Source organism: Aptenodytes patagonicus, chromosome Z, assembly GCF_965638725.1.
Source record: "Aptenodytes patagonicus chromosome Z, bAptPat1.pri.cur, whole genome shotgun sequence".
In the NCBI taxonomy this organism is placed as follows: Eukaryota; Metazoa; Chordata; class Aves; order Sphenisciformes; family Spheniscidae; genus Aptenodytes; species Aptenodytes patagonicus.
The window spans coordinates 3,611,929-3,637,687 of record NC_134982.1 but is presented as its reverse complement, the minus strand read 5'-3'; the positions used below and the strand labels follow the sequence as shown (position 1 = coordinate 3,637,687).

The 25,759-nt window shown below is 52.4% G+C and overlaps 1 protein-coding gene across 2 annotated transcripts; it reads right to left on the bottom strand.

The window, feature by feature from the left end:
- Window positions 1-25,581, bottom strand: LOC143172472 (mothers against decapentaplegic homolog 7-like). 2 transcript variants are annotated; one of them, XM_076361970.1, is made up of 4 exons: window positions 25,009-25,581; window positions 24,310-24,363; window positions 19,031-19,105; window positions 1-685 (listed from the first exon to the last, which is right to left on the bottom strand). In XM_076361970.1, exons 1-4 carry the CDS (start codon window positions 25,517-25,519, stop codon window positions 147-149), a joined length of 1,179 nt encoding a protein of 392 aa, XP_076218085.1. In that variant the 5' UTR covers window positions 25,520-25,581; the 3' UTR covers window positions 1-146. The 2 variants fall into 2 exon arrangements, with proteins under 2 accessions (XP_076218085.1, XP_076218086.1); XM_076361971.1 differs by having other exon boundaries at window positions 19,031-19,102.
- Window positions 25,582-25,759: the final 178 nt, after the last annotated feature.

The following is a 25,759-nucleotide window of genomic DNA, read 5'->3' as shown; positions in this document are numbered from 1 at the left end:
GCTATTTCTCAAAACGGGGGGGGGAGGGAGGGAGGGGGAACAAACAAAACAAAACAAAAACAAAAAGTTTGCATGAAAAGCAAGCACTCAGAAGGAAATAATAGCAGCAAAGTAGTATAAATGTCATGAGTCCACTCTGTCTCGAGTCATCGGTTATTAAAAATAACCTCCAACCAGCACGGGCAACTGCTGATAAACTGTCTCGTGTAGCACTGGCCCCAGCCTTTCACAAAGCTGATCTGAACAGTAAATCCGGTCCATGGTTGCTGCATGAACTCATGGTCGTTGGGTCTCTGCAAGCTGTACGCCTTCTCGTAGTCAAAAGCCTTGATGGAAAAACCTGGGAACACTTTGTGAACCAGCAACGTCCTGGAGTCGGGGTTGTCCAGTGTGGCCGACTTGATGAAGATGGGGTAACTGCTGCGGTTGTACACCCACACGCCGTCCACTTCCTTGGTGAGCTGGATGCCATAGCCGATCTTGCTGCGGACCTTCTGCACCAGTTGGCTTTTGTTGTCCGAGTTGAGCTGTCCGAGGCAGAAACCATTCCCCTGAGGTAGATCATAGAAGATATCCAGGGAGGGCTCTTGGACAGAGTACAGCCGACCCACACGCGTCTTCTCTTCCCAGTATGCCACCACGCACCAGTGTGACCGATCCCCCGGCTCCTGAAGAACTTGGGAATCTACAGAACAAGAGAAAAAAAAAAGGAAGAAAAGGAGAAGTTGAGCACCGGGGGGGTAATACGACCCAAAAGCGACGCAATGCTGGCAGGTCCTTGCCTGCCTATGTCTTCATGATGCTCCCCATGCACACATCAACGCCCATAGCACATCCACCGTTTCCAAAAGCCACGTGTTAAGGCCACTATTAAGACCATTTAAGTTGACCCAGGTTTGGGGATTCCTGTGCTGCTTCAGTGCCTAGCTCTGGTTGGAGCGATGGGCCCTAAATCACCAGGTCCACCTTCAGAAGTGGCTTGAGACCCACCAGCAGCACCTACGGCACAGCCAACCCTCACCCAAACCATCACGAGGACCACCTTCAGTGCCAACAGGAGAGACGAGATGCTCCAGCCAGCTGCATCCAGCAACACCAAGCACCCTAAAACCCCTTATTTGCACCCACCAGACGATGGATCCATTTCCATAACTATCTGCTATGCACAGACGCTGAAAAAAAATGAGGTGCTGCTAAGAAAAGCACATTGAAGGTCACCCCATAGGACCGGAGGGGACAAGGACTCGCGCCTGCTCTAGGTCATGGGGCTTTTCCCTGCCCGCAGGCAGAGCCTGGGTGATGGAGAGGATGGAGACGTCGGATGAAGGCCTGACCCGCAGGAAGTGCCGTCAGACGGCGGCAGGGTGCGGACCAGAAATCTCACGCTTGTTAACAAAAATGGCCTAAAAATACTCCACAAAACCCAGAAAGTCGTTCCCGTAGCCCTTCTTTCGACTCCCTTGCCCGTAGCTACTCTGTGCGAGCAGCGAGGATACGACGTAAGAGGAAAAAGCGGGGGGGGGGGGGGGGGGGGGGGGGCCGAGAAATGTGAAAAAGCCCCTTTTCCTGACGGAGGATCCCTAGCAGCCTGGCGCTGCTCAGTGGGTAATTCCTTCCAGCCTCGGTAGGCATGTTAAGACCTGGGAACTATTCATCTCCGTAATTGTATTTCCAAAAAAAAAAAAAAAAAAATTAAAAAAAAAAAAAAAAGGAATCAAGCTGGGAATGCGAGTTAGTGAGCGCTACCGAAATAATCCCCCGCACCACGGGAGCAGCTATGGGACCGGGGATGCTGGGTGACCCAGCACCCCAAAGCTCTCCCTGCATCACCTTAGCAGCCCCCCAAGTCCCGTCCCCCCCCCCCCCAGCATGAGCAACGGCAGCGGCACGCTGGCTGCCCTGTTTTCTGTATTTTTTGCTATTAATAAGCCCGCTTCCCCGGCGCAGGCGTTCTTCTCCCGTCTCCGAGTTGTGCCTGCGCTGCGCTTTTAAAAAAAAAAAGGGGGGGGGGGGGGGAAAGCCCAGCCACACACTTTTAATTTCCTCATTTCTATGCCAGCGAGGAAAATATTTCTCCAGTCGCTGGAGGCAGCTACTAAAAATGGGCCTGACTGCATACACCCCGAAATAGGGACCCTCGCTGCCGGGTGAAACCGGGGATGAGGGTTCTGGCGGCGGGGGGGGGGTGGTCCCTGGGAAAGCATCCGCCGAGGTGTGCCCCAGTTTGTCCTTCCACCTCCCCTTTTCGGTGCCCCCCAAGGCTTTGTTGCGGATAACTTTATATCCTGCTGAAACCTGGCACCGGGTGAGGGACCGAGGCGGGGTGGGCGGTTTGGGTTACCTCCCCCCTAACCCAAACGGGGTGCCCCCCACCCAAGGGTGCACCCAGAGGGGCAAGAAACACCCCCAGGATGGTGTTTCCCCCACCCGCCCGGGAGATAGAGGAATCTGGGGGGGGGGGGGGGGAGGGGGGAGATGCTCCTGGATCCAGGGGGATGATGCTCCTGGATCCATCCCCACCTCGACCACCCATCGCCCCCCCTCTGCTGCACCCTCCCTGCCAACTGCCTGCCAGCGATGCTCAGAGCTTCTTGGGTTTTGTTTTACAGCAGTTGAGGGAATTTTGGAGCACCAGTCATTGAACCCCGCTGAAATTCCTATAGGTTTTTATTTACTTGACCATAAAAGCATCCCTTTCAGGAGGAGGCGGAGGGAAAAAAAAGACTTTTTCACCTGATATTTGTGCTTGCATTAGTGAAGACCACTTAACAAGTAGCTCATTGCCGCTTACAAAGAGTTATTTAATTGCCAGCGCATTAAAAAAAAAAAAAAAACCTTAAAAAAAAAAAAAAAAAGAAAACTGCCTTGGCTATGAATGAACAGACCTTTATGGAGGGCTGGAAGTTCATGAATGAATCCCACTAGGTTTTTCAATGACATGGGGTGACCAGACCTCAAGGACAAGTCTTAGGTAATCCGGGATATTTTTTTTTTTTAAGGAGCCAATGCCAGCACACAGTATAAATATGCCAGAGCCTCTTCCGTTTGCGGGATTCGGCTGTTGACTGGATGTCTAGTCAAAAAGCCATGAGAATATAAGGGTTGAGCTCGGATAAACAGGACCAGGCCTCCCTGCCAGCCGCCACCAAAGCGGCTTTTCACGGTTGTTGGGACCCCGGCGGAGCCGCCCCGCTCCCACCCGCCTCCCTGATTCTGGCATCCGCCGGGAAAAGGGGTGGGAAAAGCCGGTGCAGTCACTCGGGCGGCAGAGGCAGGAGAGGAGGTTGCAGGAGAGGAGGAAAAAATGACGCAGAGATACTTCCTACGGGGACGGAGATTTTTTCCCCGAAAGGCTTTTTTGGTGGCAAAGACCATGGGTCTGGGCAAATGAAGCACATAGGTGGATTTTGCCCCAAAACGCCCCGCCGGGTTCACCTGGACCCACCATCCAACTCCCGTCTCCGCCTGCCGCAAACCCACACAAAAACCCAGATCCCCGGAAATTCGCAGCCACATCACCCTCAGCGTGTCCTCGTGTGCGACAGCCCAGGAACAGCTGAGAAACGCATTGGGGTTCTTGTTTTGAGTTAAAAGCAACGTTTTTACGAGCTCCTCGGAGCAAACACAACCCTTTCTAAATGCCTGGAAAACTCCCAGCAAACTGGGAGCGTTCCCATATTCCAGCAAACAATGATAATGTTTAATGCTATAAACATCCGCGCTATTATTTCGTTATTAAGCATCCCTCCATTTGCTGCTATCAGTGGTTTATTATTATTTTCCATGGTTTGCATTACAGCCTGCCTAGGGGCTCCGTCAGGCTCCCCCCAGCGCATTATGCAAGCTTATTGTGGAAAAAAAATATATATAAATAATAAAGCGAGTCTGCCCTCAGGAATTTAGAGAATTAGTCGTATTGATCGCTTAGAGTTGGGTCTACGGAGAACGGCCATCCGAAGCAGAGCACATTTCTGCATGAAGGGGAGACATTAAGGCAATAGTTTGATACCCCAAGTCTTTGGGGTAACGAAGTTTGGTGTGGATGGTGACGAAGACGGCGGTGCCCCAGCACAACCACATTATTCAACATCACATTCCCATCGAAAAAATGATTTTTTCCCACGTTTTTTTACACCCTCCTGAGGGGCTGCCCTTTTACCGGCGCATCCCTTCGAGAGGAAGGAGTGTCCTCCACAAAAGCATCATCCCAGCTACTTCCCAACACACCAACCAGCCTGAGAGGCTGCGAGGTTTCCCACCACTTGCCTTGACCCTCGCGAACATCAAGTCCTGCCCAAAATTGCTCAATAAAAGGCCACAGCCAGAATTTCTCTAGCTTCGGGTGTGCACGCGCTGCCTGTGGGCTCGGGGCATCATCCTGCTCCGGGGAGGGATGCTGCAGAAAATGCCACATCCATACAGAAATCCTGGAGGATGGGACACCGGAGCAATAACCCCAAAAATTTAAAAGCTGCTGAAACCAAGGAGGTCCAGATGAAGGCGGGTATGGGAGATTCACACCATGGAAACACCCGAATTTATCAGTAAAGGCCCCACGCTTGGTTCTCCCACGCTGTGGCAGGAGGACTCGCATCTCGCATCGCTTGGAAGTGGCAGAAAATTTCTGGTGCGGCTTTTCTCCTCGACACACGAACACTTTTAAGATGATGAAACCATGTCATCTGTACTTTTTCTTTCCGCGCTCTGGCAGTTTTATTAGGAGTTTGGGAAGAAAAAGTTCTTTTTTCATTCAGGAAGAACCGAAACATTTCAGCAAAACTGAATTAAAAAAAAAAAACCCAAAACCCCAAACCCCATCGCAGCTCCTGGCCGGCTTTCGGATCTCAGCCTCGTCCCGGTGCCAAGTTTGTGAACGTCGAGGGGAGGTGGGCTGGGGATCTTTTGTTTTGCTTTGTTTTGTTTTGACATAGCTAAAGGTTTTCCTGTAATCAACCGACCGCTAAAGAAAACAGCAAGTTTAGCACACACTGAGCTATCTCACCCGCCGGGACTACTCCCATCTGATCAAGTCAAGAGCTATCTAAGTTGTCACCGATATCTGCAATGATAACTCGTCGCTGAAAATGGGAATACAACTGCGTTCCTGATTAGGTTTTTAAATGCCTGTAATTGGATCTTTCCTCGACGATATTAGGATTAGATGCAAATTAAATTATCCAACTGTGGAAGTGTTTCAAACTACGTTTTTTTTTTTTTTTAATTTTTTTTCTTTTTTAAGGAACAGCTTTGATGCAAAGCATCTTCTCATGCTCTTCCTAAACTTCTCATCGTCACACCCCCTCCTCTCCCTCATTCCTCTGTGATCCCTGGGGCTGGATTTCCCACCGAACATCAACCCTGACGCAATACTCACCGTGGCATCATCTACCCTGAACCGCTAACAAAAGTCTCCAAATTTTCATAGAATCACAGGATGGTTTGGGTTGGAAGGGACCTTTAAAGGCCATCTAGTCCAAGCCCCCCCGCCGCGGGCAGGGACATCTTCAACTACATCAGGTTGCTCAGGTTTTGTGGTACCTTCACCTGCGCCACTTGCAGAAGTGACACTGCACGCACGACCGATAACCAACACAAATGCGTAAAGCCAACAGATAAATTAATGTAGACGTCCACCAAGAAATCATAGCACCAAAAGGAGATTGGTCTTACGGACCTTTCCTAGAAGGACCAGGACTGAGACGTGAGCTCCTGGGGCAGCAAGGAGACCTGGAGGGGTGGCGAGATCCCTGCCTGGCTTCCCAGGAGGCAGCTTTCTGCCGGAAAACGAGCGATGTGGGCATCGCCGATGAGCAGATGAACCTATGGTCCTTCCTCCTTTATCCGTCAGCACAGGCGGAGGGCTTAAAAAAAATTGGCTGGACTGGTGTCAGCGCAACGCGTCGTCTGGCCGGGGCCAAGGCTGAGACCAAGCTCAGTCCGTCTCACGCCCGGTAATCTCTCTTGGCTGACCTTAAGCGGCATTTGCGAGCCCAGGGCAGAGCCGTGCCCCCCATCTCCTCCTGCTCGTCGAGATGGAAGAGATGGAGACGCAAATCCCGGAGGTTTTTATCAGTTTTTGCATGCTCTACTTGACGGTCCTCGGGGCAGCTCGGGGCGCTCCAGTTGCAGTTTTGCCCCTCGTGTTACTGGCAAGTGCTGTTTTTGCAGGATCTCAGGGAAAAAACACCCCTGAACTCTTACTCGAGAAGCGAACAGGCATTACATCAAGGTGAGGACAACACCGAGCATGACATACAACCGCACAGCTCATCAAAGCGAAGAAAAACGGGCACCAAAAAGGGAAATTTTACTTCCTTTCTAGTCTCTCGGGTAATTTACAGGCTACTTGGGCAGGGGAACAAACAAACAAAAAAAAACCCCAAGAAAAATCCTTCAAAGCCAGATTTCCAGGTATGCTTTGCAAAAGCAAAGAAAAAAAAAAAAAAATTCCAAATTAAAGGATATATCCTGCTGCAGAAAAGGGTCTTTGTGCCTTTAACGGAGTTTGTGGGCAGCCTGGAGACACCACCCATGGCAATGTTTGCCCCAACCCTTTTATATCTCCCTGCACACAAGGGCTAGACAGCTTCAGCTTCCTCACCCCCCGCCCCCCCGCTTTTGATGGCTGGGATGATTTCTGAAAGGCTAATTTAGAGGACGGTCATGTGTTAAGCTCCTGTTGTTTGCAGAGAAAATAAACCCTTACCTACTGCAGGGATGCCACCATCCGAGGTGGCCCGTGGGGTCCCTCCACCACGCCAACACAAGAGCCCCCGAAGAGCTGGGACAGTCGGTCACATCAAGACATACTTAAGGAGCCCTTAATCTGTGGATTATTGACACGATAGACCACAACATCTCTTTAGGAGCCATTACAGCCCATCGTGTCAGTAGGTACTTATGGAGTCCTTAATCCGCGGATTGACAGGCTAGACCATAAATTTGTGTCTATGTCTAATTAGGCAGCTCTTATTACTCAACATATACAGCAGTCATGCGGGCTAAAGAGCCTTGAGATTATTTCTTTAATTTATTAACAAGTTGCCCACCCAATCACTTAAATGGCTCCTTGCTCCTAGCAAACTAAGTCAACCTTGCGTGAAAATAAATGTCCACCTGAGTTTCCCCCCAAGACTTCAGTTTGCCCAAGTTTTCTAAGGGCTGGTATCCAGAAGCCGAGATGTTGCCAACAGATTTGAAACCTTGCGAGTCTGATGGGGACACAGAGGATAAAATTTGGCAGAAGCCATCAGGGGAAGGAGTCTGGGATTTCCCGGTATTTGTAACTAGGGCTTTGGTTCAGACTCACATTAGCGGTGACCTACGAGCTTGGGAGTGCTCTGCTCGGTCCCCTGCTGACCCAACCAAGAACTTCCATCACCTTCACCACGGCTGGGAAACCCTCTTGTGAAATCAGGACAAAAACGAGGTCGGGTCAGACAGTGGGTAGAGATGACTGGTCCCTGAGGACATCCCCTAAGGTTCCCACCCCAACTTGGTGGTGCCTTGAGTCAACCTTCTCCCAAGCTGGAACCCAGCCCTGACCTTTTGAGGGTTAATTCAGGGATGGGACACAAAAGCAAGAAAACAAACCGAGAAAGGGTCCCTGCAAGCATGTTGTTGCAGACCTACAAAGCCTCAAGAGCGGGCACCAGCATGGCAAATGCCAAGGCTGGCCCAGGAGGGATGTCCAAGCTTGAAAAATATAGGGTGATCAATATACATGTGTGAAGGAAGCCCAGCTCCCCGACGTCCCCTGCATCAAAGGACGGCAAAGAAAGAACCAAAGTGAAACTGCTGAGTTCATGGAGTCCACCAAACCAGAAATTTGATTCATAAACATCCTATTAGTCACCGCTACTGTCTAATGACAGTGATTAATCAATTACCACAGCTAAAAACGACTCGAGAAGAGAAGAACCTTTTTTTGTGCCCATTTTCTTTAAAAGCCAAACAAGGCTGCAGCTACAAGGCGGGGGGGGGGGGGCGGGAAATACGCAGGCACACACCAAAAATGCCTGTCTGCCTGTCTCCAGCGGTTAGAGAGGAGCCAGCTGACTCCAGTTTCCTCTGTACCAGGCTTCAGGCCTCATCAGCCATGCAAATTATAGAGTACCGTGCTGTCTGAAGGCCGAATTTCGACTCAGCTCAGAGAAAAGCCTTAGAGGAAGGGTGGGGATGAAGAAGCCAGCCAAATCCATTCATAATATTTACAGTAAATGGGCCTCTTTGCTGTTGTTTAGTATACAGTCAGTCTAATTATTTTTGAAGTTTTAATTTAAAGAACCTTCTTTATCTGCCTCTCCTTCTGCACCCCTCAAAGGTGTGGGAAAACTTTTCCCTTGTTTCAAAAAAGCGGTAGGACGGGAATCCCTTCCCCAAGCTCCAACCCGCCGGTCGGGTGGGACGAAGGGATGCTTCAAGAAAGGGGACCCTTCCAGAGGGGTGCTGCCAACATCCATGGGGTTTTTAAGACCCCCGGGCCAGCCAGATAGGCACAAAGGCATGCAGGGTCCACGTGGAAAACCCCCAGAAATCCTATTTTTGCTGCATGGTCTCCGTTGCTGTTCTCCTGTGCTGGTGGGGACGTCCTGGGAGGACTTGCTGGCTCGGGAGGTGTTGCAGGATGCTCCGCAGCCCCGTGCACCCTCCGACCTCCTCCCCTGCCTTGATAGCAACCCGGAATAATCGCATTTTAATGACAATCAGCCAAGGGGGTCCTCTGGAAAACAGAGGAAGCCCAAGCCGGCGTTCATGAGATGCTGCCATGCGACCACCAAGCGACTCGGGGTTGGTACCAGCCCCAGCTCCCAGAGATGAGCAAACACCTCCGTGCTTCGTCCTCAAGCAGCAACCAAGACACACCTCTTCTCCACCCATACCCAACCCAGATCTCAACCAGAAACCTTCTGAGAAGGAGAAACCAGCACACAAAGGGCTCCTGACTTACGACGACGCAAATCAGACCCGAGGACGAGCTTGCCGAAATCTCTCTCCCGGCTTGGGTTGTGCTGGAGGCTCCCGTGACAGCAACCTGCCCACCACCTCCCCAGCCCAGGGATAAATCACCGACACGGATGCCGAAGCCACCAGAGGCCACCGGGCCACACCAGCCCCGGGGTCACAGCCCCCCTCAACGCAGCCATCGAGCTCGCTTCTACAGGATGAAGACCTTAAAACGCTTTTGCAATTAAAAATAAAGCTCCGCTGTTGCAAGGTGGGGAGGTTGCCCGGTACCCGGCGATGCCCCGGGGCGGGGGGGGGGGCCAAGGGATACAGCCCCCAGGAAAGCCACAGCTCTCCACTGACAACATGTAGCTATATGGGTTACACATTAAAAACCTTGTAAAGACCTTAATAAAAACTGAAGCAGAGCAGTCTAGGATTTCCAAACGGATACCTAATACCCAGATGTGTGTTAGGGTTTTTTTTTTTCCCCCTAACTGCATTCCACGCGCACACACGGCATCGCTGCCGCTCTCATTTCAACACCGAAAAAAAAAAGCCTCTCCCCGCAGCACACCGACCTAGAATTCTCCCCGAAGACTGAAAACAGACGTAAATATGTGTTAAACTCCCCCCCCCCTCCCCCCCCAAAAAAAAGACCACCCCCCCAGCTCCCTTTCCCGGAGCAGCATCCCTCGCAGGGATGTAAACCCATGGAAAAAGCAGGGTTGGAACAAAAGTCCTTTTCACGCTCGTCGTGCCCCGCTCCGTAACAATTATGAAAACTGTTTAGCTGGGCTGGCATTTGGAGCATTTACTGCATTCCTGCCAATAAATTCCAGTCCCGGATCCGATGGAAAAGGCTCCCCCCCCCCCTTTCCCCTCCTTCCCTTGCCTTCATTCCTCCTGGCTTTCTTTACAACCTAATACCCTGTCGACGCGGGGCCAGGGCCTACTTAGGGGGAAAAAAAAACACCCAGCGCCAGACTGGAGACAGCATGCAGACTGAAAAAGTTAATCATTACTTCTGTCTGCCTTCATAATCTAATCACGCCTATTCCTAAGAGCAGGCGGCGAAGCACGCTCGCGTACAGGCAGGGTCGCCGCCCAGGGACGGACGGACCGATGGACGGAGAGAGCATCAGCCCCTACCCGGGCAGGGGGCAAGCAAGGGATGGACGGACGGACGGAGGGCGTTTGGATGGAGTTCACAAGTCTGGCCACGCACACACCCCTCCCCTCGCCTCTCGCTTTACTCTGGATTAATAACGCTTAGCAATTATAGAGAATATTACATTCATTAAGTAATTAACCCTCCCGGCGCTCCGGCGGAGTTGGCACCCCCCTTTCGCAGACGGAGGCCGGCAGAGGTTTGCCCCGGGGCTATAAAACAGGGCAGGTCGGCAGCACCCGGATTAAAAAAAGAAAAACCAACAAAAAAAGCTCCCTGTGCTCATCCCACCCCGCTTTCGGTGCCAGCGGCAGAGCCATGTCCCAGGCGGGGACCACGCCACAGCCGGGGTAGCATCACCAACACCCGGCAGCATCCTCCCACGGGGGGCAAAGCCCAGGGGATTTGGGGCATCACTGACACCCGGCAGCATCCTCCCACGGGGGGCAAAGCCCAGGGGATTTGGGGCATCACCGACACCCGGCAGCATCCTCCCGCGGGGGCAAAGCCCAGGGGATCTGGGGCTTGGCACCGCCGCTCGGCAAACCCAATACCATACCAGCCGCTCCAGAAAATAACCTCGGTGCAACATCTCAGGTGTGTCAAGGCTTCGTGCTCTTGACACCCGGGATACATTTTCCATGCTCGCTTGTGACAAAGAACAGGAAAACTACGGGCCTCCGCGTATGAAGATTTATGGGTTTGTTCCTTATAATGAGCTAAAAAGTCTCAGCCCGGCTTCCAAAGAAAATGAATTCATCAGTTCAAACGTGGTGATGTAACTTCAGGCTCCTAACTCCTTTTCCAAATAAAACTCCTGTTATTTGATTCCTGCTCGAAGGATGATTTTATGGAGTTATTTACTCTGTCCGCTCTGCCCAGGAAGGTGCCACTGGAGCCCAGCCGCGGGGTCACCGGCAGCCGTCCCGTGTGGGCGAGCGGCACCCCGTCTCACTGTTTAATTTCTCGACTATTTTGCTATTTTCCAAGCTCTTCCACTCAAAAACCTCACCTTGCACACCAACGTGCAAACAGACACACAACCCCTCTAGTAATTCTTTTGCATCACCTGCCGCGGAGGGAGCTCCCCCTCAGCGGCGATGCCCGGCAATTTTTAGCATCTATAAATTCAACCCATCGGTTTCCATCACCGAAAATTGACAGATCCGGAGCCAACTGCAGTGGTTGTATTGCATATATTCAACCTACATATATATATAAAACATATATATAAAATATATATATAATATATTCAACATATTTCCATAGCCTCACTTATTACGTACACATATGGGTACGTATTTGCAACAATACTCTGAAGGCTTAACAGCCTGAGCGGTTCCGAGTTACTCATTTAAAGGAGAAATCTGCTTTTCCACCTGCCCAGGTATTCAGGGAAAAGCCGGGAAAGCCCACGGGAGCCAGGACTTCACCCCAAAGATGGCTCGCCAAAACCCAGCACCCCACCGGGTACCTTACTTCATCCCCGAGGGAGGATGAGGAAGGACCGCAGAGCCGGGTATCCGCCATCGCACATGGAGGAGCATCACTGGGACCTCCTGCAACCACCCCACCGGGCATCTCACTTCACCCCCGAGGGAGGATGAGGAAGGACCACAGAGCCGGGTACCTGCCATCGCGCGTGGAGGAGCATCACCGAGAGCATCACCGGGACCTCCTGCAACCACCCCGTGGTGCTTCAGCGTTGCCGGCACAACCCAACCGGGGAGCTGAAGCCGGGAGGTTTTTTATGCAGTGAGGTTAAAAGGGTAGAGAAGGGCTGAGCCAGCTCTTACAGGGTGGTGGTTTTTTTTTTTTTTCTTTTTTTTTTTTCCCCTTGCAAGTTAAAACCAAGATAATGACACTGGGTGGGGACCAATTTGAAGGGCTGAGCAGCCAAACCAAAATTAGTCTCCCGGCCAAGAGCTTCCTAGGCCTCACAGTTTGGGGAAGGAAGCCGAGAAAAGGCATTAAAAAAAAAAAAAAAAAAAAAAGATTCCTCGGGAAGCTCGAGCGTCGCGCTCAAGCAAAGGTGACCCTGCTAGTCAAATATTTTTCGACGTAATAAAAATAAAATAAAAGTACTGGAGCAGCCTCCCTCGGAAAAGCGGGGCCCATGGAATGGTTTTTTTTTCTCCTTTTCTCTCCTTTTCTTTCTCCTCCTCCCCCGGCACTTTCTTTCCTTTCACTAATAACTATGTTTTCTTGTATTTTTTTTTCTCTTGGCTCTTTCCTCATAAAAGACTGATGTAATTTCCTGTCTTGTCCCAATGTTTCCTGTTAATTAACAGGGTGAAAGTTATCATCACGTATTTAAATGGCTACCCAGAAGAGGGGAGGGGAAAAAAACAAGGGAAAAAGAAAAAAGAAAATAAAAAAGAAAGGGGAGAGAAGGGCTGTCTGTTAGCAAACACCACGTCACATCCCCAGTAGCACAAAACCCCCTGGAAAAAGCTTTTTGGACCCGATGGCTTGAACCCATCAGTAAAGACACCCCCCCAAGGGTGGCTCCTGCGGCAGGTCCGTGCACAGGGGATGCGAGCCCCCACCCTTCCCTGGATGGGGATGGAAAATCCCTGCAATGCTTGCCCAGAAAAGCTCTCTTCTTGCATTAAAAAGTAAAATAAAATAAAGAAGAGGGGAAAGAGAAGAGGGGAAAGGAAAAAGGAAAGAGAAGAGGAAAGGAGTAAAATAAAATAAAATAAAATAAATAAAAAAAAAAAATGCAGAGAAAGAGGCAGCCTGCAACACCCGAGATGCTGCTTTTATCAAAAGAAGTTAAAGAATTACAAAAAAAACCCAAACCAAGGGGCTAATCCAAAGCCAGCGGGTGGAAATCCTGCAAGACGTCGAGCTCCTTCCCTTCCCCAACCTCAGCCCCACGCAGGATCAGGCCGCTCGCTTTTCCATGCCCTCCCGTTCCTCAACAGCAGCCGTGACGCAGCCGGTACCCCGGCGGCACCGGAGCCAAGCCGTGACGCAGCCGGTACCCCGGCGGCACCAGAGCCAAGCTGGCGGCCTCGGCACGCCGACGGGGGGTGAAAACAAAGCGATTTAGGCAAAAAGCGAGGGTGGTTAGAACAGAGACCATGCCTCAGCGGTTAATAATATCTCGGTGCTGAAAATAAACTGGAAAGGAAGCTCCTTTGTGACAGTAGGCAGGCGGCCAGGCTGCGGCGTGGGTCATTCAAGCCGGCTGGGGACAGCGGTGGGGCTGGCACCCACCCGCGCCTGGCCCCGGCCAGCACCCGCCGCCCAGCCCATCACCCTCCTAAAGCACCTGGTTAGGGCTGGGGGGGGGGGGGGGGCTCCATACACCCCATTTTCCCCCGTTCACCCCAAAGTGGGGCGTACCCCGTTTTAACCCAGCATCGAGGTTTACGGTCTTGGCCGCCGCAGTTAGAAATAGGCATCCCCCCCATGCCGGCGGCGGGGAAACGCATGTGGTTAATGTTACTGGTTCCTCTAGTGTAAGTGATACCCGCTGGCAGACAGCGGGGATGGAAACGATGCAGCCCGCATCCCTGCCAGCCCGGGGCTGCTCCTCTACGAGTGTTTTCGTCCCGTCGAGTTTTAAATGTCCCCAACGATCAAGTTGCCGGCGCTCATCGGGACATCTTTTGGGAGCAGAGCACCATTTGAATCCCTCCCCGGCACCCTAACTTCCAAAATTCACCTTTTTGTCCTTGCTCCTCCCTGAAAAACACCAGGTGGTGGAATAAAACTCGAGTGGTCCCCATCGTGGTCCCCACCACAAAGAACTCGCTGGTGGTGGGATCTTCTTCTCCATTTTATTGTCGACTGCTCTCAAGGCACCGTTTGGTTGGGAAAATCCAGCGGCACGTGGAAAAATGAATTTAATGGAGCTGTAGAGGGATGGATTGAAACACCCGGCATTTAATGGTGGGAACACCTCTGCCATCATTTTTTTTTTTAAAACCCATCCTAGAAGGGTATCTAGGAAAGGATCAAAAGGCTCTAGAGCACTTGAAAGTAATTATTAAATGGGTCCTATTTGCTTTGGGGGGATTTTAATTAGCCAAGAGCCAGGAGCCGGGAGGAGGATGCCTCCAGCATCCCCGCAGCAGCACGGGGGCTATCCCGGCCGTGTCCCCAGGGGGGGTCCCCGCTTGGCGAGATCCCCCTTAAAAAATACCCCCACGGGGCCGAAGGAGCCGGAGCGGGCGGCCAAGCCAAGAGCCCCGGGGTCGGTGCCAAGCGCCGGCTCCCTCCTCCCCGCCGGCCACGGTCAGATGATGTGCGAGGCGAGCCGGGAGGCTCCTAGTCTGGCAGGCAGCCTGTTTTGCTCCAGAGGCTCCAGTGCTGTCATCTTGGCGTTAACCCCTGATAACCTTGTCCCTTCCAGGACAGGACGGTGTTTTTAAGGTAAGCGGGGCGGGGGGGGGCAGTCGTGTCTCCAACGACGCTGGGAAGGAAAGGGTGCAATGCCCTGCGGTGCTCAAAGCAAATAAAAAAAAATATTAAAAGGACGTATGCTCAAAAATAAACCAAGAATAAGTGACTTAAAAAAAGAAATTCCCAAGCAATTGTTTATCCCTGGGACAAATATACAATCCTAGTTCCACAGGAAGATGTCTCAATTTCAGATTATAATAGGATGCCAATTTGTAAATAAAGGCATTTCACAGGAGGTTATAAACTCTGTACGAGAGGGAGGTGGAAGGAGGGGGGAATGGGAAAACACAGGCAGGACTCTGCCGGAGAAACCGCGCGGGATCCTGTTTACATTGGGGGGGGGAGAGCGATGGGGAGCCGCTTCGAGGGGCGAATAGCTCCGGATTTGAACAAGGTGCTTCTTCCCTGGCAAGCAGATACCAGCGGGGATCAGAGGCATAGTGAAACATTCCCGGCCTGCCCGCGATTTCGGAATGAAATGTCACTCAGCCAAGCGGTCCCTTAAACCAGACGAGGTCCCACCGCTGGGAGAGCCAGGGCAGGGAGCGACGCTGATGCTTCTGCAGCCTCCGGAGGTCTTTTTGCATCTTTTCGGTGCAGAGGAGGCAGGAGGGAGAAACTGAGGCTGCGTTTGCTCCAGAAGAGCCTTACGGGTCTCCCAGCCTCAAGCCTTGCAGAGCCTTGGTCCAGCACCCACCAAGCACCATCACTCAACATCCACTGGCTCCAGGAGACGCTGGGGTGGTTCCAGAGTCAGGGCAAGTCAACAGGATTGGGCTGAAATCTGGGTAAACTCTCGGGTTCGGTGTTTTATGAATAACCTCTATAAATAAAAAAACAGTGGAGGTGTCGAGGACACAGGCCAGCTCATCTCGCTTTCCTTCCATGATGGGTTTCTTGGAGAGCTTCGCTTTGCCAGCAGATCCAGCACCATTCATCTGTCCTGCAAGAGAGCCACCTTCTCGCCCACCATGGGCACCACAACCTTCCATCAGCCAAGAGCCACAAGCCCCATGCCACACATGGGCGAAGAGGGAGATGTCCAGGGCTGGGTGGAGAGCATCCCATGGAGACCCAGCACCAACACCATCAAGCACCATCAGCTCACTTCTACCCTCGGAGCAGAGCCCCTCCATGGGTCATACGGGAATTCAGCTCCCACCGATCAGATGCCACCGGACCACGGGCCGGCCACCTCCAGGCTCTCCAAGCATGGCTTTGCTTGTTTGAAAGAAGAGTCATCACCAAACACATCTGCTGGGAACGATTCAGCTCAAAAGATAGGAAAAACACCCTCTGCCTCCTGTTTACGGAATTTTTTTTATCTCCAATGGGATATTTTTGCTTTCTTCTTTAACCATATCGAGGATACGAAGGATCTGGACTGGTAATACCTGAGCACAACTATCTCAGTGGGAGACACCATGAGCGAGGACTCCTGACCTACCCACAGAGTGACCACTAAAAAATAAAGATGTAAGAAAATAAATAAAGGCAAGAATATGGAAGCGGGAGCCAGCACCTCGGGGGAGCGAGGGGTGCATCAGCTGGAGAAGGGGATGGCTGGGGAAGAGACAGCAGAGGTGGGATGAGAAGAGGACACCAGCACGGCGTGAAGGACTACCCAATATTGCATTCCTGGGCCAGGAAGGAGAACAGAAAGCAGAGGGAGGGAAAGAGCGGCTCAGATCGGTTATCGCAAGGGGGAAACACTCCCCATACATCCCCCCGGCCGCGCCGCTCCCCCTCCCACATCCTCCAGCGCCTCTGGTATCCATCAATGAAACTGCCTTCAGCCTCCAGAAGGAGACTGCGACCCCAGCGGTGGCCAGACCTGAGACTCCTCATCATCAAAGGATCCTCATGGAGAGCTGCAAGGGCGCTCACTTCCATGCCCTTTTTAATGCTCCTCTTGCCACCATCCTCTCAACCCCCCCCCCATGCGGTTTCCCTGTCAGAGCAGCTGTGAACCCCAGGTTGGCCCCATTCCCAAATTCTCAGCGCCGAGAGCGATCTGCCTCACTAAATCCTGCCCTTCCAGCTTTCGGACGTCAGGGCAGGTCTACTGACTTTGAACACCGCTACTACACCAGCATCCACTGCCCATCACTGGCGGCCAAAGCCTATAGGAACCCACCACCACCATCCACCCGTGATGTCTTCTTCCTCAGCCTCCTGCTCCAGCTTCCAAGTCTACCAAAATTAGGGGTTTTTTGCTTTTCCTAAGGCTGTCCTTTCATCAAGGAACCACAAATCCAGCGTCTAACAGCCCTGGTCTGGAGGGGATGAGGGATGCTGGGTTCTCCACCCAGCATCACCGATCCCCGCCTGCCCAAACTTAGGTAAGACCAAGCCGAAGCGCTCCCCGTGCGCCCTGCCAATAACTCATTAAAGTCCTCTTCAAATACACCCTTCTGCTAACTAAAATATGCAGGGGGGGTAGAAAAAAGGAGAAAGTGAGCTTTGGAGGATTGCTGCAAAGTGCGTTTATTTTCCTTTCTCGACTGGGTCTCTCCAGTTGGGAATTTTCAGCGCTGCACTTCTGCACGCGGAAGGGAGATGCCAGTAAATCAGAGCAAATTCAAAACAAATGCTCTTTCATGTGGAGGCATTCGGCTTTGTTTCAGGGCTTGGGTAGCTAACCGTATCCCTTCATGAGTCAACTCTCCTATCAGCTCCTCATTAAACTAAATGGCTACAATTACATTTGGGGAGGAAAAAAGAGCGGTTAATGATCGTAAAAGGTTCTGTTTCCAGGCTTTGGAGGGGGGAAACCTTTGATAAGGAAGACAAAAAAAAAAAAATCCAATCCAATGAAATAATAAAAATATAATAAAATAAGTTAAAAAAAATGCATTTTCAGGAGGAAACGTGCTTTCTTTTGGGGAGGAGGCTCTATTAAGGAGCTGGGGCTCCCCTTCCAGCGGCCCTTCGGGAGGCACCGGGAACGAGCCGTGTTATTTCCTGCAGCCCAAGCCCCCACCTCCCGCCTTCCCTTCGGGAGCAGAGCAGCCAGACGAGATGTTATCAATAGGCTGAACCTTACAGAAAGCCCCCTTTTAAAAGCGAGTACTTCCTCTGCTTATTTCATGTGGTATCCTGTGGAACTGAACTCTCTCCTCCCCTCCGCAACGGGTGTATTTCAGGAGGAAAAAGGAAAAAAAAAAAAAGATCTAACAACATCCTTATTGTGTTGTTTTGCTTCTTGTCTTTTTTCTTTTAACAGTCTCTTTTTTTCCTTCCCTAAAGCTATAGGCTCCAATAGCAAAAAAATAAAGACAAACCCAACAGTCTTCTGCATTTAAAAAAAAAAAAAAAGGCAGCGACAAGTTTCTCTGTTCCCTCTCCCCCTCCGTTTGATTAATTCTCATTAGGGCCTTTGAACAAACAATATGCTCCCCTCTCAAATAACAGACAGGGTATATATTACACCCAAAGAAAAACAAACAAGGCTCACTTAAAGACATCCACACCGAACGCAATTCCTGGAGAGAGGCAGGGGCAGATGCATGCGCGCGTGCGGCCACCGCCGACCTATTTCTGAAATTCCAGTTCCAGGGCGATGAATAAATCATAAATCACGGAGACATCCCCACAAAGGAAAGCACCTTCAAACATCAGCGAGTACATGCAGGTACATGGTTTCAGACACTCGAATCCTGGTAGAGACAGAGCCCAGCCACAGAGTTGGCTGGTCCGGGGTGGGAGATGAGGTGCTGGAGACGTCACACCTTGGAGAAGGTGTTGGGAGTTGGACTAGATGACCTTTAAAGGTCCCTTCCAACCCAAACCATTCTAGGATTCTATGAAAAGCCCAGGAGGGGTGGGGAAAACACCTTCTGAACCCCCATCCCATAACGGCACCTGGAGGCTGAAGGAGATGGCAAATGGGAAAACGAGGGGAAATCGTAGAATATCTCAGGTTGGAAGGGACTCGTAAGGATCATTGAGTCCAACTCCTTCTGCAACGTCTTCTGCAAAAAACGGGGTCACCTTTCCTCCCTGGGCACCACGAGCCTCACGCCTGAGATGTGGCATGCTGGTTTCCCTACCAGGAGCAAAGCTCAAGCACAGCTCTCGTCCCAGAGACAAGAGGTGCCACCACCAAGTCAAGGAGAGCTTGACGCCAAATCCTTCTGCAAGGCACAACCGCACCAGCTCCGATAATCCATGCATCCGAACGAACGGGTGGCCAACATCACTTCACCTTCCCCAACACGCCTCTTCCTGCCTCGCTCCAAAAATTAATGGAGCGTAAGGCTGGAATTCAAAGGAAATACGGGCTTTCGGGAATGGAGAACCTCGCCTGGGATTTCAACACATTCTCTGCATGAGAGGTACGCGGCGGCTACTGAAACGAAACCTAATTCCCCCTTCGAGCACGCCTTTCTTAATGACTCGCAGCCCCAAAACTCCCCAGCATCACTTCGCCTTCCGTCAGGACCCTCGGTCAACGCAACCCACGGTCAAAATCAAGGGCAACAAGAGATGTCTTACCTGAAAGCCCCCCAGGGGCTAGACAATTAGTTCCCCCTGTTTCAGTGGAGGAAGGCACAGAGTCTGGACAATCTGCTGGAGCGGAGGAAAAGAAAAAAAAAAAAAAAAAAATCAGCATATAGGCGGTTTTTCGCAGGCTCCCAGCATCGCCGCGAGCAGAACACACATTCCAAAGGGTTTAGCAGGAAGCGATTACTAATTGTCCGCGCAGAGACGGTAGTTCATCAAGAAGCATCCACCCTAACTCGTCGCCTCAATCAAGGCTGCGCGCTGCGCTTCATCACCAGCCAACGCTGATTATAGACCGGCAAAAATTACAGACTGGCTGCCACCTCTCTGGCCAAGTCACCGGATAATGAGATCAAGGTTGTCGTCGTTCTGATGTAAGCGAGCTCCCAAAAATGCTTAAATCGTGGCTTTATGCACCCAATTTAGTCAACGCCTGTAACTCACCGAAATGGGAACCGAAAGGGAAATGTCTCATCGCCACCCTTTTGCGGCAAACGGTCTATCTTTGTGTTCCCCCGCTCGATTTTTGTCACCGCCAGCTGCTGGTGGATCTTACACCCCGCTGTCACCTCCTGGGACAGACGGGCATACCCCTCCATGCACCACCGAAGGGCAAGGGCAGGGTAAGATCGGTCGCCCCGTTAGAGGTTTCTCCTGATGCATGGAGGCATTCGAGCTCAGGGTTTGGACCGTTCCATCCCATGCCTGCTCCTCCAGGTGACAACAGCCGGGAGCCAACACCGACGCCCTGGTCCTACAGGCAAACTCCAGGTTTTCGGTCACTACCACGGGGGAGACAAGCTCAAGGACGCTCCACGCCCGAGAAGATCCATGAAGTTCACGCAACCTTCTGGCCCTCAGCAGGTTCTCGGGGACTTTGGGTTTCATCAAATTTGGGCTCCCTAATGACATCGTTTTGCTCACGGCTGTATCTCCAAGCAAGGCCCACCACCAGGAGAGCCGAGATAACTTTCTCCCTACTGCTAAAAGTAGTTTTTCCAGATTTCATCCCTGAAATCCCAGTGAAAAAGAAATTCCTGTCTGCATAACCTCATTTTATCAGAGTAAAGTAGAAGCCCTAACAGGAATATACAGTTTAACAGGATATACTTAATCAAACCAAAAACAATAGGGGAGACAGGAAATGGACTTACTTGTGAAATACTGTATACGATACACTCTCTAAATGCCTTGTCCTGCTTTCTATGCTTTAAAGAAACACGCTTTTTCTTTTTTTAACCCTTTCTAATCCAGATAGAAGATTCCCCATGCCCTTTTCCCTGAGACGGCTTCAACTCCTTGGGCTACAGATGTTTTCTGAACGCAGGCTGGACCACCCTCCCCCACGCTGGGCTCCATCTGCCCCCAGTTACAGCTCCCTGATGGGATAAAGGACATAATTTGCCCTTTCCATGTTGTCTTACTCTAGGTATCGTATGTGACAAGGTCCTCCGTTAGCACACTGGACAGGATGGCAGGAGAGAATCCTATCCCAACCTAAAATGCATAACCCTAGCAATGGGGTGATGCTGGCGTTACGGCAGCGCTGCTCTGGTTTGACTCCGAATCTACGTGCCATTTGGCATTTCTGCACTGAGGCTGAAAACAAGGACAGATTCAGAGCCTCCCTCAACAGCTGGACCACTCCCTGATCCACACTATCCATCAAAGGAAAGCCCAAGTGGGCTTTCAAGACCTCTTTACAGCTGTCAGCTCTCTTCCCATGTCCCATCATCCAACAGCCAGTTCCCTTCATCCATTAATTACCTTCTGAAGTCTCTTTAGAGGACTCAGAGCTGATGCACCTTGACTCAAGACCAAGCATGATGGTCAGGTGTGGGATAAGCCCAAAAGCGGGACCCTCCTGGGCTCTCTGCTCTACACGTGGCTGTTTTCATCCTTGCACTCTTCCCATCTCCCACAGATCTGCCTAGGGCTCTCGCTAGTAGGGGGTACTCAGGCTTGTTTTATTTTCAGCATCAGAGGGGTCGTAGGATCAGAGGTGCGATCAAGCCAACTGAAGGTGAACCTCCTCCCAAAACTGCCTTCCCACAATATAAAACCATCGTGGAGACATACAATTATTCCTGGTGGCCACCAGCCCAGCCTTGCAAGGCGCTGAATAGTTCCTGGAAGCTGCCAAACCTCCCGCTCCCCTGCAAGTCGATGCCACAGGAGGGCATTTGGCTCTGCAGCGATATCTCAGTGGGTTTCCTGCACTCTCATACTCCAGCCCCACCACGAGCAGCCACCCAGTAGCACGATGGACACAGCCACTTGCAGTCCCTTGTCCCACTTAATGATGGGTCAAAACATCTGCCTGAATGATTTGGGGGCACCACTATCCATCTTGCTTCCAACACAGCCGCAAGTGGCAGCTCCTGCAGGGATATCGGGGATGCTGAGCTCCCACATGCCTCCAGGACTGCAGGGTGAGTCCGGCCCCGCGCTAGCCACCGTCACCCATCCCTGCAACCATCCCATGTAAGGAAGAGGGAAAGTCCTCTCCTGGATGAACGAGCAAGCCAGCCTGGACTTACAGCCTTCCTGCAGGTAACCCGGCTGTCAAGGGCAGATCTTTCCGCTCTACGGCGAGTGCACAAATACCAGATCTATTCTATCAACACAGTGTCTGATGTGGCATTTCCCTGGCTGCAGCAGACCCCCAGCTCCCCGTCCATCCCTGCTTTCCCCCAGCCAGCAACACAGCCTGTCTCAGCCTCCATCACCTCCAAAAAAAAAAATGCAATCCCCATCATAATGGTTTTAAACAAAAAGAGGGGAGATTCAGACTAGACAGAAGGAAGAAATGTTTTACGCTGAGGGTGGTGAAACACTGGCCCAGGTTGCCCAGAGAGGGGGTGGATGCCCCATCCCTGGAAACATTCCAGGTCAGGCTGGACGGGGCTCTGAGCGACCTGATCTAGTTGAAGATGTCCCTGCCCACGGCAGGGGGGTGGGACTAGATGGCCTTTAGAGGTCCCTTCCGACCCAAACCATTCTGTGATTCTATGATCACGGGCACTGTCTGTCTGTCCATATGAAGCACTTACAAGACGCAGCCCTAAATACTTAAGTATTTTTATTACCACTATCACGCTTGATGGAAAAGCAGAAGTTTCGGCTGGATGCACGTTCCCAGCTCCACTGGCAGATGCAGTTGCCATCCAGTTGCCCAAGTCTAAACTGGAGGGACCGTTCCCACCCAAGGTCCCAGGGGAGAAGATGGCTCATGTGCATCAGCCAGGTAAAAGGCTTCACACCCTCCCATCGTCATCTACTGTCCCTCTTCCATCTAGCCAGCCCATGGCCAGCAATCCTCGACATACGGCTGGGAAAATGCCGCAGGAGATGGCACCGATGCTGGGACGGGAAACCCTCGGTCCCTCCGCAGAGGAAACGCCGAGAAACCCTGAGCTTGCAAAACCCACCTGCAACAACAGACTTCCAGGCTCCGCTTGTGCCTGTCACGGCCCCGTTAGTCAGAGTTCAGCTGCCAAATGGATTTTTCTTTTAAAAAGGAAAAAAAAGGAGGACTTTTTGGTGAGTAACCCAGTTGTTTCTGCGTTTCCGATGGGCAGCGTTAATCACTTCCTATTGGCCGATAGGAATAACTTTTCCTTTCGAAATGGCACATTCATGTTCTGCGGCTTTTCTGTTTACACACATTTTGCTACCTTATGTCAACACTTGCTAATGAATAAATATATCACTCGGCTAACTGAAAATGAGGTCCTGGCAGAGGCAGATTGGATGTTTAAACCCTGCTAATAGATTTATCCCAACATCTTTACAGGAAACTGAAGGCAAGCTTTAACCCTTCTCTCCTGCAGCTCCGAACCCCTTTGCATCCCACGCCAGGATCATCGTTGGGTAGAAACAAAGGCAATAAAGGCAGAAATACAAGCTTTTGGGGGAGCATTGCCCCGCAGGGACGCAGTCGAAACGATGCCAATCTCACCCAAACCCGCAAAACTTTGCGACCCAGCAGACCCTCAGAGTCTATTATGGAACCACCCTTCCGCATCCCAGCACGTGCTCGGGATGTTGAGCCTACTCCCGATATCCCTCTTTCATTCATAAGCCTTTATCTCCTGTTTTTTCACGCGGAGGCAAAATATTTCATGCTTTGCAACCCGATTGTTTGTTAAACAGCTTTGCTTATTTCCACAAGGCATAAAAAGAGTTATTAGTGTTTCTTAGAGGGGAAAAACAACAGTCCAGCCTGCGAGGGAGCAGTGGGCAGGATGGGACCCCACAACGGTACCCTGTGTCCAAAGCAACCTCAAGTTTGGGGTTTCTTCTAGTCCTGAGAATCTGAAGAGCAGCGATTTTATAGGAACTGCTCTTGTGGCAAAAAACCCCCCTGAAATGACCTGGTATTGGTCTTCAGAAATATATCTATCTTTGCCTCCCTGCACCGCCGTGCCCCTCCTGCCTGCTGTGACCGAGGGGCACGACCACAGAGACCACCGTGCTCCAGCCAACACTCCAGATCCACTAATCCTTGGGGAGCCAGGAGCTGCCCCTCCCCGAGCTCCCCCCTCCGTTTCCGATTCTCCCCACCTCTCCTCCTTCTTCCAGCCCGATTTATCTCACACCCGGCGAGCGCGCTGCCAACCAAGAGTTTATGCAGACAACCGCAAAAGAGCTGGTGCCAGCCTCAAATGGGCTTCTCCCCTGGCACCCTGACATTCAATTACAAGCAACAGGCATGCAGAGCGGTGCTAAAAAAACAAAATAAAAATGGAAAACAAGTAACTTTTCCACCCCCTTTCCTAATTTTTCCAACCTGACAAGGTGGGATTAGGCTCCCTTAAAACACGGAAAGATTCCTAGCAACCCCGTTTGTCGAGTCTCATTGGGATTCCCAGCCATGGCGGAGATGCCAGCCCGAGCTGTGCTGGATCCCAACCTAAATCCCTACAAATTCACCCAGGGGCGCAGGAGCAGGCAGCACCGCTGCCGTTTACAACTGGAGCCCACGGTTCTCCTGGCTTCCCAAGTGACCTGAGCGGCAAAGGCCTGTGCTGCATTGCAATCCCTCCTAAAGTTTCCTGCCAGAGTTTTAAAATCCTATTTTGTGCAGAGGGTGTCTTAGATTAAATTCTATATGTTAATTCTTCCAGGGGTATCAGAAGGTACAGAAGCACGCAAGCAGCCCAAAAGCAAAATGCATCGCGGCGCGACAAAGGCAGGAGACATTTCCCCTGAGAAAGGGGCTGTTTTCCCTTTTTTATCTGCAGTCTGCATTGAAAAAGTCCACTTACCAGTTGGTTTGAGAAAATCCATTGGATATCTGGAGTAGGGTGGAGGGGGAGACTCTGGAATTAGAAAAGTACAGAGAAAATAAAGGCAGAGCCATGAGAAAGGAAAAAAAAAAAAAAAAGAGAAAGAAAAAAGATAGGAACTTATGATAACAGTGGCATTCTTTTAGCAAAACTGTTTGTCTTAGCTCTGGGGGTTGGAGGCAGGGCAGCGAGGCGGTGATTGCCTTGATATTTAGCTGTCAGATAAACAAAAGGGGCCGTCTGGCGCCAGTCTCCCTGCTATCTGCCGCTCGGGCTGTCTGATCGGGGCCTCCTTGGCTCGGCGGAGCCGCGGCAGCGCCGGGGCCGGCCGGCCGCGCCAGGCGGCCCCTAATCCCCCGGCACCGCGCGGGGACGGCGGGGAGGCAGCGCCGCCCGCCGCGCCGGGGCCCCCCGGGGGGGGGGGTGGGGGGGTGGGGGTGGTGGTGGCGGTGGGGGGGTGTCTCACCCCCTCCCCCAAATAAAAAAATAAAAAATAAAAAAAAAAATACATACATATAAAAGAAACACGGCACTGCAAAGTTTTTGTTGTTGCGGGGTTTTGGGTTTCCCCCCCCCCCCCCGAAAAAAAAGTTCGGTGGGCAGGGAGCCGAGCGGGGCTGCATCCCCTCCACCCCTGTCCCCATCCCCGTCGCCCCCCCCCCCCCCCCCGCCGCCTACCTAGCTCGCAGAGCCGGCTGAGGTGGTGCGGGTTGCAGCAGACGAGCTCGGGGTGAGCCTTGCCGTAGGATTCACAGCAACATAACCGCTTCACTTCGGAACAGTGGCGGAGGTCGGGCCAGCGGAACACCTTGCAGAGCAGCACCGGCAGCGGGTACCAGTGCTGGCCCAACCGTGAGTCGGCCTTGGCGGGCAGCAGCAGGCAGGGGGTCCGCGCCCCGCCGCGGGACTCCACGGCGTGCAGCAACCCCTCCAGCTGCCGCTCCTTCAACCGCTTCAGCACGGCGTGGGTCAGCGCCTTCAGTTCCGCCTCCGCGCCCGCGGACGCCCGGCCGCCGCGGCCCGCCTTGCCCGGGCAGCACCCGCGCCCCCCGCCGCAGACATGCGCCCGGGCCTCGGCCGCCGCCGCCGCGCCGGGTTCGCCCGCCGCCGCCTCCTCCTCCTCCTCGCCGCCGGGCGCACGGCTCCGCCAAAGCCGCCGAACGAGCACCGAGCGTTTGGTCCTGAACATGCGGGACGAGAGGAGGGGCCCCCGGCTACAAAACGGGCATGTCGTCCGCCGCGCATGAAGGGGCCGGGAGCCGAGACGCGGCGGCGGCGGCGGCGGGCAGCGGCAGGCGGCGGGCGGCGGGGGGAAGGCGGCGGCGGCGGCGGCGGCGGCGGGGCCGAGGCGGGCTGTGGCATGCGCCAGTCTCCGCGCTGGGGCCGCGGGTCCCGCCGCCTCCCGCGGGGGGCTGCGCCGGCCCGCGCC

What these genes read in the sequence shown, in the direction of transcription:
- LOC143172472 (XM_076361970.1), bottom strand. Translation starts at nt 25,519, where the DNA reads ATGTTCAGGACCAAACGCTCGGTGCTCGTTCGGCGGCTTTGGCGGAGC. An exon ending in CAGCCGGCTCTGCGAGCTAG is followed by an intron (nt 24,364 to 25,008) that starts GTAGGCGGCGGG and finishes TTCTAATTCCAG; the next exon opens with AGTCTCCCCCTCCACCCTAC. An exon ending in AGCCCCTGGGGGGCTTTCAG is followed by an intron (nt 686 to 19,030) that starts GTAAGACATCTC and finishes CTTGTTCTGTAG; the next exon opens with ATTCCCAAGTTCTTCAGGAG.